At 44.0% G+C, this 16,093-nt stretch overlaps 1 protein-coding gene across 1 annotated transcript in view; it reads right to left on the bottom strand.

Moving 5' to 3' along the window:
- The window catches only part of LOC112262230 (synaptosomal-associated protein 25-B-like), a 72,157-nt gene that overhangs the window by 26,812 nt on the left and 29,252 nt on the right, over positions 1-16,093 (bottom strand). The window contains exons 2-3 of the mRNA XM_042330223.1: positions 14,064-14,197; positions 4,004-4,045 (exon numbers count right to left, since the gene is read on the bottom strand). Coding sequence (XP_042186157.1) covers positions 4,004-4,045; positions 14,064-14,135 — 114 coding nt within the window. The 5' untranslated portion in view covers positions 14,136-14,197. The remainder of the gene's footprint in view (positions 1-4,003; positions 4,046-14,063; positions 14,198-16,093) is intronic.

Below are 16,093 nucleotides of genomic sequence, written 5' to 3'. Positions count from 1 at the left end.
ACATTGACTGTGTACCGGTACCTCCTGTATATAGCCTCCACATTGACTCTGCACCGGTACCCCCTGTATATAGCCTCCACATTGACTGTGTACCGGTACCCCCTGTATATAGCCTCCACATTGACTCTGTACCGGTACCCCTGTATATAGCCTCCACATTGACTCTGTACCGGTACCCCTGTATATAGCCTCCACATTGACTCTGTACCGGTACCTCCTGTATATAGCCTCCACATTGACTCTGCACCGGTACCCCTGTATATAGCCTCCACCTTGACTCTGTACCGTTACCCCTGTATATAGCCTCCACATTGACTCTGTACCGGTACCCCCTGTATATAGCCTCCACATTGACTCTGTACCGGTACCCCTGTATATAGCCTCCACATTGACTCTGTACCGGTACCCCCTGTATATAGCCTCCACATTGACTCTGTACCGGTACCCTCTGTATATAGCCTCCACATTGACTCTGTACCGGTACCCCCTGTATATACCCTCCACATTGACTTGGTACCGGTACCCCTGTATATAGCCTCCACATTGACTCTGTACCGGTGCCCCTGTATTTAGCCACCACATTGACTCTGTACCGGTACCCCTGTATATAGCCTCCACATTGACTCTGTACCGGTACCCCTGTATATAGCCTCCACATTGACTCTGTACCGGTACCCTCTGTATATAGCCTCCACATTGACTCTGTACCGGTAACCCCTGTATATAGCCTCCACATTGACTCTGTACCGCTACCCCCTGTATATAGCCTCCACATTGACTCTGTACCGGTACCCCCTGTATATAGCCTCCACATTGACTCTGTACCTGTGCCGCCTGTATATAACCTCTACATTGACTTGGTACCGGTACCCCCTGTATATAGCCTCCACATTGACTCTGTATAGCGGTACCCCCTCTATATAGCCTCCACATTGACTCTGTACCAGTACCCCCTGTATATAGCCTCCACATTGACTCTGTACCGGTGCCCCCTGTATATAGACTCATTATTCTTATTCTTATTGTGTTACTTTTTATTATTTAAAAAAAAACTTTACTCTAATTGGTAAATTTTTTCTTAACTCTTCTTGAACTGTTGGTTAAGGGCTTGTAAGTAAACAATTCACGGTAAGGTCTACACACGGTAAGGTCAACACACGGTAAGGTCTACACACGGTAAGATTTACACACGGTAAGGTCAACACACGGTAACGTCAACACACGGTAAGGTCAACACACGGTTAGGTTTACACACGGTAAGGTCTACACACGGTAAGGTTTACACACGGTAAGGTCTACACACGGTAAGGTCAACACACGGTTAGGTCAACACACGGTTAGGTCAACACACGGTTAGGTCAACACACGGTTAGGTCTACACACGGTTAGGTCAACACACGTTAAGGTCTACACACGTTAAGGTCTACACACGTTAAGGTCTACACACGGTAAGATTTACACACGGTAAGGTCAACACACGGTAAGGTCAACACACGGTAAGGTTTACACACGGTAAGGTCTACACACGGTAAGGTCTACACACGGTAAGGTCTACACACGGTAAGGTCAACACACGGTTAGGTCAACACACGGTTAGGTCTACACACGGTTAGGTCTACACACGGTTAGGTTTACACACGGTAAGGTCAACACACGGTAAGGTCAACACACGGTAAGGTCAACACACGGTAAGGTTTACACACGGTGAGGTTTACACACGGTAAGGTTTACACACGGTAAGGTCAACACACGGTAAGGTCAACACACGGTAAGGTCAACACACGGTTAGGTTTACACACGGTAAGGTCTACACACGGTAAGGTTTACACACGGTAAGGTCAACACACGGTAAGGTCTACACACGGTAAGGTCAACACACGGTAAGGTCAACACACGGTAAGGTTTACACACGGTGAGGTTTACACACGGTAAGGTTTACACATGGTTAGGTCAACACATGGTTAGGTCAACACACGGTAAGGTCAACACACGGTAAGGTCAACACACGGTTAGGTTTACACACGGTAAGGTCAACACACGGTTAGGTCTACACACGGTAAGGTTTACACACGGTTAGGTTTACACACGGTAAGGTTTACACATGGTTAGGTCAACACATGGTTAGGTCAACACACGGTAAGGTCAACACACGGTTAGGTCAACACACGGTAAGGTCAACACACGGTAAGGTCAACACACGGTTAGGTCAACACACGGTTAGGTCTACACACGGTATGGTCTATGTGACAAATAAAGTTTGATTTGATTTGAACAGCGCTGAACAGATACTCTCCCTGCACCGATACTCTTGCCTGATTGTATTAGCCTTGTGTTGAAGATTTCCCACACAACATAGGGAGAGCACTTGTTCAACTCTCACTCTGTTAGTGCTCCTGTTCTACAGAGGATAATTGGAAAAGTATTGACCTGGGTGGGTGGGACGGGTTTCTCAATGCCTCGGTAAGTAATATGTTATTTATCTCCACAACCCAGCCTCATAGCCGTGAAAGAGTTACAATTATAAAAGTGATGTTTTGATGTCAATCTTCAATGTGTGAATGAACATTAATATTGGAAGAAACAACACACTATTCTCGGATTTGGAATAACAAATCAAATCAAAACATTTTTTTGTCACATGCGCCGAATACAACAGATGTAGACCTTACAGTGAAATTGTAACGGTTTTCGTCGTCGGAAGATGAGGAATCATCGGACCAAAGCGCAGCGTGGTAAGTGGTAAGGAATCACCGAAACAGTCCTGAAAGGTGCAAAACACTAAACAGAAATGAACTACCAACAAAAACCCTGTGGGAAAAATCTACCTAAGTATGGTTCCCAATCAGAGACAACAATAGACAGCTGTCCCTGATTGAGAACCATACCCCCCAAAAAACAAAGAAATACAAAAACATAGAAAAAGGAACATAGAATGCCCACCCAAATCACACCCTGACCAAACCAAAATAGAGACATAAAAAGATCTAAGGTCAGGGCGTGACAGAAATGCTTACTTACAGGCTCTAGCCAATAATGCAAAAAAAAAAATGTATTAGGTGAACAATAGGTAAGTAAAGAACTAAAAACAATAGTAAAAAGACAGGCTATATACAGTAGAGAGGCTATATACAGTAGAGAGGCTAAATACAGACACCGGTTAGTCAGGCTGATTGAGGTAGTATGTACATGTAGATATGGTTAAAGTGACTATGCATATATGATATACTACTTATGCACATAGTCCTTTGATAAACCCCCACCCTTCCCTCATCAGGGCTTTAGCTGGTGGAGCGTTACCATATTAATTTAACTAGGCAAGTCAGTTAAGAACAAATTCTTATTTACAATGATGGTCTAAACCCCCGGGCCAAACCCGGACGGCGCTGGGCCAAGTGTGTGCCTCCCTATTGGACTCCCAATCACGGCCGGATGCGATACAGCTCCAAGCTATTGGTGAAGAAGCTCAACATACTATATCTAAGAAGATATGTTCACAATGACGGCCACACATATTCAATCTATAGAGAGGCCAAGGATTATAGACTGTGTTGGCTGTCCATGGTCCAGCTCTACTTTACAGACAGACAGGGTGATGTATGTTCCTATATCCCCTAGATGAGACCATCTGGGGAGTCACATTGAGAGCTACTCATGCATAATACATGCTGGGATATTGGCCCTTCATCCTCTGTCAGTCTATACCGTTTAAAGCACTCAGGAAACAGATACAGCCACAGATTGACAGTACATTTAAAAATCACTACTCAGCCATTTGTCTTCCGGCAAGTAGGAGTGATGCTAGTCCCTCAACTGGACAGAGTCACGCTCTATGATGTGAGGAGATGTGCTATGTCATGTATAATTCATGTAATCAAACCCGGACCAAACTCTCCATTCACCTTAAAAGGAAATACAGCCGCTTACATTCTATCAGGAAATTAGATCTGTCTCTCAATTTGAATAATAAAACTGTGTGGTGTGTGTAATGTTAAGATGACCTTACCTCCTCCACCATGGCCAGCATACGCCGAGTGCTCTCCAGTGACTGTGAAGAGAAAAGACTCATATTAGAGAGTTGTCAGATAAATCTCTTCTCTACTACTGTACTGTACCACACACCTGGTGATGAACACACCTGGTGATGAACACACCTGGTGATGAACACACCTGGTGATGAATACACCTGGTGATGAACACACCTGGTGATGAACACACCTGGTGATGAACACACCTGGTGATGAATACACCTGGTGGGGAATACACCTGGTGATGAATACACCTGGTGATGGACACACCTGGTGATGAATACACCTGGTGATGAATACACCTGCTGATGAACACACCTGGTGATGAACACACCTGGTGATGAACACACCTGGTGATGAACACACCTGGTGATGAATACACCTGGTGATGAATACACCTGGTGATGAATACACCTGGTGATGAATACACCTGGTGATGAACACACCTGGTGATGAACACACCTGGTGATGAACACACCTGGTGATGAACACACCTGGTGATGAACACACCTGGTGATGAACACACCTGGTGATGAACACACCTGGTGAAGAACACACCTGGTGATGAATACACCTGGTGATGAACACACCTGGTGAAGAACACACCTGGTGATGAATACACCTGGTGATGAACAAACCTGGTGATGAACACACCTGGTGATGAACACACCTGGTGATGAATACACCTGTAACCAGTGCTGGTGTCAACTCTATTGGAACTCCATTTTCATTCAGTGAACCCATTTCATAAACAAAATAATCATTATATAATACAAACATTAAATAATAATCGGATCACCTCCTATATTGACAGGGTTAGTATTTCGGCTCTGCACTCCAGCACTTTGGATTTGAAATGATACAATGACTACGAGGTTAATGTGCAGAACTTTGAGGGTATTTTCATCCATATTGGGTGAACCGTTTAGAAATTGCAATGCTGGTGTACAGAGCCAAAACAACAATAATTGAGTCACTGTGCCAATATTTGGAGCTCCCGGTCTATAGGAGGATGTATCATTAACAGGGATACAGTGAGCTACCAAGTCTTTACATTCCCACTGAATTTATCACATGTTCTCTTCACTCTTCCCTCCCTCCTTTTCCAACAATCTGCTTTTACATAACAATCTCTCCCTCTAAATGTCTCCCTTCCTATCTACCGTGCCCCTCCTCAATCTCTCCCTCCCCTCTCTCTCCCCTCTCTCTCCCTCCCTCCCTCCCTCCCTCCCTCCCTCCCTCCCTCCCTCCCTCCCTCCCTCCCTCCCTCCCTCCCTCCCTCCCTCCCTCCCTCCCTCCCTCCCTCCCTCCCTCCCTCCCTCTTGCCATTTCTCTAATCTCTCCCCCACTCCCATCTCCCTCCCTCTCCAGAGCCTGTCTGGATTACATGATCTCTTCATGAATGTTTAATAGGTCCATTTGAGCTATTCTACTATTCTAGCGATCTGAATTAAAGGCTGCGTCCCCACTCCATAGGAAAGGACAGGCCAGAGAGATGTACAGTTAACACTGTCTATAACCTCACCCACAGCAAAACCACAGGGACATAGACACAGTAGGACACATAACAGTGATAGTTAGTTTATGGCAAATATAATTTATGGCTGACTAAGGGTAGTTGAAAAGCAGGGCTCAATGACAGAGGAGAATAGTGAGAGAATAACAGTGACGTGGATAGCAAGACAAACGAGCCAGGGATTATTAATGTGAGATTATTAAAGTGAGAATTCTAACGCATTGTCAATCTGTGATCAAATGAACCCAAAGACAGTGGGCTACATGCGACAGTTGTGGAGTAAGGGTGAGATATTAGACAATGCCTTCTGTTACCGACCTCAGATGCCACACGTTCACCCTGCGGGGCGACAGACGGGGTAATTATAATAACGCATCATATTACACTTTTCTCAAAAGACACATGTAGGTCACGAGACAGGAGATTTATCTTTGTTGATGTGTGATTATATCATATGTTGTCATCTTTTTGACTACCAACCCAGACCAGACCGACGGCCATTTTGGAAAGACTCCTTCCTGTGCCGTGCCAGGTTTTTTTCCCCCACACTAGCAGGCCCAAATACTCAAAGTGGGATTTGTCTGAGAAATCGGTCCATGGCTGGTTGTCTGTTATTTTTGACCCCTGACAGGAAGTCCTAGTCCTGGCTCTACCTCAAAGAATCAACAAAGGTCCTTTCGTAATCTATAAAAAAGATGAGATCTCTTTCTCTCCATGGAAGCCAAATGGGTATACTGTTAGACAGTGTTCAATTAATACAGTTAAATACATATGGATCAGCCTCAATGAGCTTTATATAAAAAAAAAAAAGAAGTTATATTGCGATTTACATACACAGATTTGATCTCTTTCTATCCTTGGAAACCAAAACACAGTGCTCAATATAAGGCCAAAGCTGATTGACATATTGAGTGACCAAGCTGTGTAAACACAGCAGGGTCTGGTTGACTCAGCTTAGCTTAGAGCAATACAGCCTATTTATAGTCAAACAGCACTCAAACGTAGTTCTAATTCAAGACTTGCAAATCCCCATATAGGCTATCTCCCGTTAGGTATGTATTACAGTGTAGCTAAAGTGGGACAAAATAGTTGAAGGAGCTCTGATACGGAACAGATGTCTAGTTGAAGGAGCTCTGAATGTGGAATAGATGTCTAGTTGAAGGAGCTCTGAATGTGGAATAGATGTCTAGTTGAAGGAGCTCTGATACGGAACAGATGTCTAGTTGATAGAGCTCTGATACGGAACAGATGTCTAGTTGAAGGAGCTCTGAATGTGGAATAGATGTCTAGTTGAAGGAGCTCTGAATGTGGAATAGATGTCTAGTTGAAGAGCTCTGATACGGAACAGATGTCTAGTTGAAGGAGCTCTGATACGGAACAGATGTCTAGTTGATAGAGCTCTGATACGGAACAGATGTCTAGTTGAAGGAGCTCTGATACGGAACAGATGTCTAGTTGAAGGAGCTCTGAATGTGGAATAGATGTCTAGTTGAAGGAGCTCTGATACGGAACATATGTCTAGTTGAAGGAGCTCTGATACGGAACAGATGTCTAGTTGAAGGAGCTCTGAATGTGGAATAGATGTCTAGTTGAAGGAGCTCTGAATGTGGAATAGATGTCTAGTTGAAGGAGCTCTGATACGGAACAGATGTCAGTTGATAGAGCTCTGATACGGAACAGATGTCTAGTTGAAGGAGCTCTGAATGTGGAATAGATGTCTAGTTGAAGGAGCTCTGAATGTGGAATAGATGTCTAGTTGAAGGAGCTCTGATACGGAACAGATGTCTAGTTGAAGGAGCTCTGATACGGAACAGATGTCTAGTTGATGGAGCTCTGAATGTGGAATAGATGTCTAGTTGATGGAGCTCTGATACGGAACAGATGTCTAGTTGATAGAGCTCTGATACAGAACAGATGTCTAGTTGATAGAGCTCTGATACGGAACAGATGTCTAGTTGATAGAGCTCTGATACAGAACAGATGTCTAGTTGATAGAGCTCTGATACGGAACAGATGAGTTGATAGAGCTCTGATACAGAACAGATGTCTAGTTGATGGAGCTCTGATACGGAACAGATGTCTAGTTGATGGAGCTCTGATACAGAACAGATGTCTAGTTGATAGAGCTCTGATACGGAACAGATGTCTAGTTGAAGGAGCTCTGATACGGAACAGATGTCTAGTTGAAGGAGCTCTGAATGTGGAATAGATGTCTAGTTGAAGGAGCTCTGATACGGAACATATGTCTAGTTGAAGGAGCTCTGATACGGAACAGATGTCTAGTTGAAGGAGCTCTGATACGGAACAGATGTCTAGTTGATGGAGCTCTGATACGGAACAGATGTCTAGTTGATGGAGCTCTGATACGGAACAGATGTCTAGTTGATGGAGTTCTGATACGGAACAGATGTCTAGTTGATGGAGCTCTGATACGGAACAGATGTCTAGTTGATGGAGCTCTGATACGGAACAGATGTCTAGTTGATGGAGCTCTGATACGGAACAGATGTCTAGTTGAAGGAGCTCTGATACGGAACAGATGTCTAGTTGAAGGAGCTCTGAATGTGGAATAGATGTCTAGTTGAAGGAGCTCTGATACGGAACATATGTCTAGTTGAAGGAGCTCTGATACGGAACAGATGTCTAGTTGAAGGAGCTCTGATACGGAACAGATGTCTAGTTGATGGAGCTCTGATACGGAACAGATGTCTAGTTGATGGAGCTCTGATACGGAACAGATGTCTAGTTGATGGAGTTCTGATACGGAACAGATGTCTAGTTGATGGAGCTCTGATACGGAACAGATGTCTAGTTGATGGAGCTCTGATACGGAACAGATGTCTAGTTGATGGAGCTCTGATACGGAACAGATGTCTAGTTGAAGGAGCTCTGATACGGAACAGTTGTCTAGTTGAAGGAGCTCTGATACGGAACAGATGTCTAGTTGAAGGAGCTCTGATACGGAACAGATGTCTAGTTGATGGAGCTCTGATACGGAACAGATGTCTAGTTGATGGAGCTCTGATACGGAACAGATGTCTAGTTGATGGAGCTCTGATACGGAACAGATGTCTAGTTGAAGGAGCTCTGATACGGAACAGATGTCTAGTTGATGGAGCTCTGATACGGAACAGATGTCTAGTTGAAGGAGCTCTGATACGGAACAGATGTCTAGTTGATGGAGCTCTGATACGGAACAGATGTCTAGTTGATGGAGCTCTGATACGGAACAGATGTCTAGTTGATGGAGCTCTGATACGGAACAGATGTCTAGTTGATGGAGCTCTGATACGGAACAGATGTCTAGTTGAAGGAGCTCTGATACGGAACAGATGTCTAGTTGATGGAGCTCTGATACGGAACAGATGTCTAGTTGAAGGAGCTCTGATACGGAACATATGTCTAGTTGAAGGAGCTCTGATACGGAACAGATGTCTAGTTGAAGGAGCTCTGATATGGAACAGATGTCTAGTTGATGGAGCTCTGATACGGAACAGATGTCTAGTTGATGGAGCCCTGATACGGAACAGATGTCTAGTTGATGGAGCTCTGATACGGAACAGATGTCTAGTTGATGGAGCTCTGATACGGAACAGATGTCTAGTTGATGGAGCTCTGATACGGAACAGATGTCTAGTTGATGGAGCTCTGATATGGAACAGATGTCTAGTTGAAGGAGCTCTGATACGGAACAGATGTCTAGTTGAAGGAGCTCTGATACGGAACAGATGTCTAGTTGAAGGAGCTCTGATACGGAACAGATGTCTAGTTGAAGGAGCTCTGATACGGAACAGATGTCTAGTTGAAGGAGCTCTGACACGGAACAGATGTCTAGTTGAAGGAGCTCTGATACGGAACAGATGTCTAGTTGAAGGAGCTCTGATACGGAACAGATGTCTAGTTGAAGGAGCTCTGAATGTGGAATAGATGTCTAGTTGAAGGACCTCTGATACGGAACAGATGTCTAGTTGAAGGAGCTCTGAATGTGGAATAGATGTCTAGTTGATGGAGCTCTGAATGTGGAATAGATGTCTAGTTGAAGGAGCTCTTAATGTGGAATAGATGTCTAGTTGATGGAGCTCTGAATGTGGAATAGATGTCTAGTTGAAGGAGCTCTGATGTGGAACAGATGTCTAGTTGAAGGAGCTCTGAATGTGGAACAGATGTCTAGTTGATGGAGCTCTGAATGTGGAATAGATGTCTCGTTGAACAGATGTCTAGTTGAAGGAGCTCTGAATGTGGAATAGATGTCTAGTTGAAGGAGCTCTGAATGTGGAACAGATGTCTAGTTGAAGGAGCTCTGAATGTGGAACAGATGTCTAGTTGAAGGAGCTCTGAATGTGGAACAGATGTCTAGTTGAAGGAGCTCTGAATGTGGAACAGATGTCTAGTTGAAGGAGCTCTGAATGTGGAATAGATGTCTAGTTGAAGGAGCTCTGAATGTGGAACATATGTCTAGTTGAAGGAGCTCTGAATGTGGAACAGATGTCTAGTTGAAGGAGCTCTGAATGTGGAACAGATGTCTAGTTGAAGGAGCTCTGAATGTGGAACAGATGTCTAGTTGAAGGAGCTCTGAATGTGGAATAGATGTCTAGTTGAAGGAGCTCTGAATGTGGAACAGATGTCTAGTTGAAGGAGCTCTGAATGTGGAACAGATGTCTAGTTGAAGGAGCTCTGAATGTGGAACAGATGTCTAGTTGAAGGAGCTCTGAATGTGGAATAGATGTCTAGTTGAAGGAGCTCTGAATGTGGAACAGATGTCTAGTTGAAGGAGCTCTGATACGGAACAGATGTCTAGTTGATAGAGCTCTGATACGGAACAGATGTCTAGTTGAAGGAGCTCTGATACGGAACAGATGTCTAGTTGAAGGAGCTCTGAATGTGGAATAGATGTCTAGTTGAAGGAGCTCTGATACGGAACATATGTCTAGTTGAAGGAGCTCTGATACGGAACAGATGTCTAGTTGAAGGAGCTCTGAATGTGGAATAGATGTCTAGTTGAAGGAGCTCTGAATGTGGAATAGATGTCTAGTTGAAGGAGCTCTGATACGGAACAGATGTCTAGTTGATAGAGCTCTGATACGGAACAGATGTCTAGTTGAAGGAGCTCTGAATGTGGAATAGATGTCTAGTTGAAGGAGCTCTGAATGTGGAATAGATGTCTAGTTGAAGGAGCTCTGATACGGAACAGATGTCTAGTTGAAGGAGCTCTGATACGGAACAGATGTCTAGTTGATGGAGCTCTGAATGTGGAATAGATGTCTAGTTGATGGAGCTCTGATACGGAACAGATGTCTAGTTGATAGAGCTCTGATACAGAACAGATGTCTAGTTGATAGAGCTCTGATACGGAACAGATGTCTAGTTGATAGAGCTCTGATACAGAACAGATGTCTAGTTGATAGAGCTCTGATACGGAACAGATGTCTAGTTGATAGAGCTCTGATACAGAACAGATGTCTAGTTGATGGAGCTCTGATACGGAACAGATGTCTAGTTGATGGAGCTCTGATACAGAACAGATGTCTAGTTGATAGAGCTCTGATACGGAACAGATGTCTAGTTGAAGGAGCTCTGATACGGAACAGATGTCTAGTTGAAGGAGCTCTGAATGTGGAATAGATGTCTAGTTGAAGGAGCTCTGATACGGAACATATGTCTAGTTGAAGGAGCTCTGATACGGAACAGATGTCTAGTTGAAGGAGCTCTGATACGGAACAGATGTCTAGTTGATGGAGCTCTGATACGGAACAGATGTCTAGTTGATGGAGCTCTGATACGGAACAGATGTCTAGTTGATGGAGTTCTGATACGGAACAGATGTCTAGTTGATGGAGCTCTGATACGGAACAGATGTCTAGTTGATGGAGCTCTGATACGGAACAGATGTCTAGTTGATGGAGCTCTGATACGGAACAGATGTCTAGTTGAAGGAGCTCTGATACGGAACAGATGTCTAGTTGAAGGAGCTCTGAATGTGGAATAGATGTCTAGTTGAAGGAGCTCTGATACGGAACATATGTCTAGTTGAAGGAGCTCTGATACGGAACAGATGTCTAGTTGATGGAGCTCTGATACGGAACAGTTGTCTAGTTGAAGGAGCTCTGATACGGAACAGATGTCTAGTTGAAGGAGCTCTGATACGGAACAGATGTCTAGTTGATGGAGCTCTGATACGGAACAGATGTCTAGTTGATGGAGCTCTGATACGGAACAGATGTCTAGTTGATGGAGCTCTGATACGGAACAGATGTCTAGTTGAAGGAGCTCTGATACGGAACAGATGTCAGTTGATGGAGCTCTGATACGGAACAGATGTCTAGTTGATGGAGCTCTGATACGGAACAGATGTCTAGTTGATGGAGCTCTGATACGGAACAGATGTCTAGTTGATGGAGCTCTGATACGGAACAGATGTCTAGTTGATGGAGCTCTGATACGGAACAGATGTCTAGTTGATGGAGCTCTGATACGGAACAGATGTCTAGTTGAAGGAGCTCTGATACGGAACAGATGTCTAGTTGATGGAGCTCTGATACGGAACAGATGTCTAGTTGAAGGAGCTCTGATACGGAACATATGTCTAGTTGAAGGAGCTCTGATACGGAACAGATGTCTAGTTGAAGGATGATATGGAACAGATGTCTAGTTGATGGAGATGAACAGATGTCTAGTTGATGGAGCCCTGATACGGAACAGATGTCTAGTTGATGGAGCTCTGATACGGAACAGATGTCTAGTTGATGGAGCTCTGATACGGAACAGATGTCTAGTTGATGGAGCTCTGATACGGAACAGATGTCTAGTTGATGGAGCTCTGATACGGAACAGATGTCTAGTTGAAGGAGCTCTGATACGGAACAGATGTCTAGTTGAAGGAGCTCTGATACGGAACAGATGTCTAGTTGAAGGAGCTCTGATACGGAACAGATGTCTAGTTGAAGGAGCTCTGATACGGAACAGATGTCTAGTTGAAGGAGCTCTGACACGGAACAGATGTCTAGTTGAAGGAGCTCTGATACGGAACAGATGTCTAGTTGAAGGAGCTCTGATACGGAACAGATGTCTAGTTGAAGGAGCTCTGAATGTGGAATAGATGTCTAGTTGAAGGACCTCTGATACGGAACAGATGTCTAGTTGAAGGAGCTCTGAATGTGGAATAGATGTCTAGTTGATGGAGCTCTGAATGTGGAATAGATGTCTAGTTGAAGGAGCTCTAATGTGGAATAGATGTCTAGTTGATGGAGCTCTGAATGTGGAATAGATGTCTAGTTGAAGGAGCTCTGATGTGGAACAGATGTCTAGTTGAAGGAGCTCTGAATGTGGAACAGATGTCTAGTTGATGGAGCTCTGAATGTGGAATAGATGTCTCGTTGAACAGATGTCTAGTTGAAGGAGCTCTGAATGTGGAATAGATGTCTAGTTGAAGGAGCTCTGAATGTGGAACAGATGTCTAGTTGAAGGAGCTCTGAATGTGGAACAGATGTCTAGTTGAAGGAGCTCTGAATGTGGAACAGATGTCTAGTTGAAGGAGCTCTGAATGTGGAACAGATGTCTAGTTGAAGGAGCTCTGAATGTGGAATAGATGTCTAGTTGAAGGAGCTCTGAATGTGGAACATATGTCTAGTTGAAGGAGCTCTGAATGTGGAACAGATGTCTAGTTGAAGGAGCTCTGAATGTGGAACAGATGTCTAGTTGAAGGAGCTCTGAATGTGGAACAGATGTCTAGTTGAAGGAGCTCTGAATGTGGAATAGATGTCTAGTTGAAGGAGCTCTGAATGTGGAACAGATGTCTAGTTGAAGGAGCTCTGAATGTGGAACAGATGTCTAGTTGAAGGAGCTCTGAATGTGGAACAGATGTCTAGTTGAAGGAGCTCTGAATGTGGAATAGATGTCTAGTTGAAGGAGCTCTGAATGTGGAACAGATGTCTAGTTGAAGGAGCTCTGAATGTGGAACAGATGTCTAGTTGAAGGAGCTCTGAATGTGGAACAGATGTCTAGTTGAAGGAGCTCTGAATGTGGAATAGATGTCTAGTTGAAGGAGTGTTGATGTGGAACAGATGTCTAGTTGAAGGAGTGTTGATGTGGAACAGATGTCTAGTTGTATGCTTTTGTCTCAGGTGTTCCAAAAAGCATATCAGAGTAGAAATGCTGATATAGGATCAGGTGCCCCCCTGTCCGTATAATCGTATTCATTTTGATCTTAAATACAATACTGTTCCTAGATCAGCAGTCTTACTCTAAGATGCTTTTCAGACATGAGCCCTGATGTGGATCTCATGTGTGTGAATGAAAGGATGACGGTCTACTGTGAGCCGTCACTCACGTGTGAGGTTCGTGTGTGAGGTTTGTGTGAGGAGTGTGCGAGGTTTGTGTGAGGTTCGTACGTGAGGTTTGTGTGAGGAGTGTGCGAGAGGTTTGTGTGAGGAGTGTGTGAGGTTCGTATGTGAGGTTTGTGTGAGGGGTGTGTGAGATGTGTGAGAGGTTTGTGTGAGGGGTGTGTGAGGTGTGTGTGTGTTTACCTCATCGGCTATCTGATCTGCCTTCGCCTGCAGGTTTTCCAGCTCATTGCGCATGTCCGCTTCATCTGCCATGGCTTCTAGGTAGTGAGAAAACCAAACCACGAGAAGACTGGCTGCTACTGCTACTGCTAAGACTGAGGAGAGAGAGAGAGAGAGAGAGAGAGAGAGAGAGAGAGAGAGAGAGAGAGAGAGAGAGAGAGATAGAGAAAAAAAGATAAGTATCAAAGTATCACGTTAGTGCATTATGGCGATGAACAGAATATTTGTTATCCCTTTAGAGTCGCTGCTTAGTGGGGATATGAGAGATCCCAAACAAGTCAAGCTGCATACGGTATGCAATTCAGATATGGTAGAACAGGACAATTCTTTGATAATGAATCTAGTCTACATAGCATTGTGGATGGCTCAGAGTTCTCAGAGTTGTCGGAGTTGTCGGAGTTCTCAGAGTTCTCATAGTTCTCAGAGTTGTCGGAGTTGTCGGAGTTGAGTTCTCCTAGTTCTGAGTCAAACGAGTTTGCAACCACCTTCACTGAAGCATGGTCTAGATTAGACAGACATACAGAAACAGCAGACAAAATCCCTCAAGGTTAGAGTCCTTCCCTATCTCTTTTCTCCTTCTGAACATCTCAAAGAACAATCTGGCCTTAATGGCCATGTACTCACATAGAACTGGCCACCCCTCCGAGCCTGGTTCCTCTCTAGGTTTCTTCCTAGGTTCCTACCTTTCTAGGGAGTTTTTCCTAGGCACCGTGCTTCTACATCTGCATTACTTGCTGTTTGGGGTTTTAGGCTGGGTTTCTGTTCAGCACATTGTGACATCTGCTGATGTAAAAAGGGCTTTATAAATACAGATGAAGTCGGAAGTTTACATACACCTTAGCCAAATACATTTAAACTCAGTTTTTCACAATTCCTGACATTTAATCCTAGGTAATTTAGGATCACCACTTTATTTTAAGAATGTGAAATGTCAGAATAATAGTAGATCATTATTTATTTATGCTTTTATTTCTTTCATCACATTCACAGTGGGTCAGAAGTTTACATACACACAATTAGTATTTGGTACCATTGCCTTTAAATTGTTTAACTTGGGTCAAACATTTCGGTTAGCCTTCCACAAGCTTCACACAATAAGTTGGGTGAATTTTGGACCATTCCTCCTGACAGAGCTGGTGTAACTGAGTCAGGTTTGTGGGCCTCCTTGCTTGCACACACTTTTTCAGTTCTGACCACACATTTTCTATGGGATTGAGGTCAGGGCTTTGTGATGGCCACTTCAATACCTTGACTTTGTTGTTCTTAAGCCATTTTGCCACAACTTTGGAAGTATGCTTGGGGTTATTGTCCATTTGGAAGATCCCTTTGCGACCAAGCTTTAACTGATTGCTTCAATATATCCACAATTTTCCTCACTCATGAAGCCATCTATTTTTTGAAGTGCATCAGTCCCTCCTGCAGCACAGCACTCTCACAAACATGATGCTGTCACCCCCGTGCTTCACGGTTGGGATGGTGTTCTTCGGCTTGCAAGCATCCCCCTTTTTCCTCCAAACATAACTATGGTCATTATGGCCAGTTATATTTTTGTTTCGTCAGATCAGAGGATATTTCTCCAAAAAGTACGATCTTTGTCCCCATGTGCAGTTGCAAACCGTATTCTGGCTTTTTCATGGCGGTTTTGGAGCAGCGGCTTCTTCTTTGCTGAGAGGCCTTTCAGGTTATGTCGATATAGGACTCGTTTTACTGTGAATATAGATACGTTTGTACCTGTTTCCTCCAGGATCTTCACAAGGTCCTTTGCTGTTGTTCTGGGATTGATTTGCACTTTTTGCACAAAATACGTTCATCTCTAGGAGACAGAACGCGTCTCCTTCCTAAGCGGTATGACAGCTGCGTGGTCCCATGGTGTTTATACTTGCGTACTATTGATTGTACAGATGAACAGATACCTTCAGGCATTTGGAAATTGCTCACAAGGATGAACCAGACTTGTGGAGGTATACATTTTTTTCTGAGGTCTTTGCTTA

Source organism: Oncorhynchus tshawytscha, linkage group LG11 (genome assembly GCF_018296145.1).
Source record: "Oncorhynchus tshawytscha isolate Ot180627B linkage group LG11, Otsh_v2.0, whole genome shotgun sequence".
NCBI classification, from domain to species: Eukaryota; Metazoa; Chordata; class Actinopteri; order Salmoniformes; family Salmonidae; genus Oncorhynchus; species Oncorhynchus tshawytscha.
Note: the sequence above shows the minus strand (reverse complement) of the source record. Positions and strands in the feature narration are given on the sequence as shown.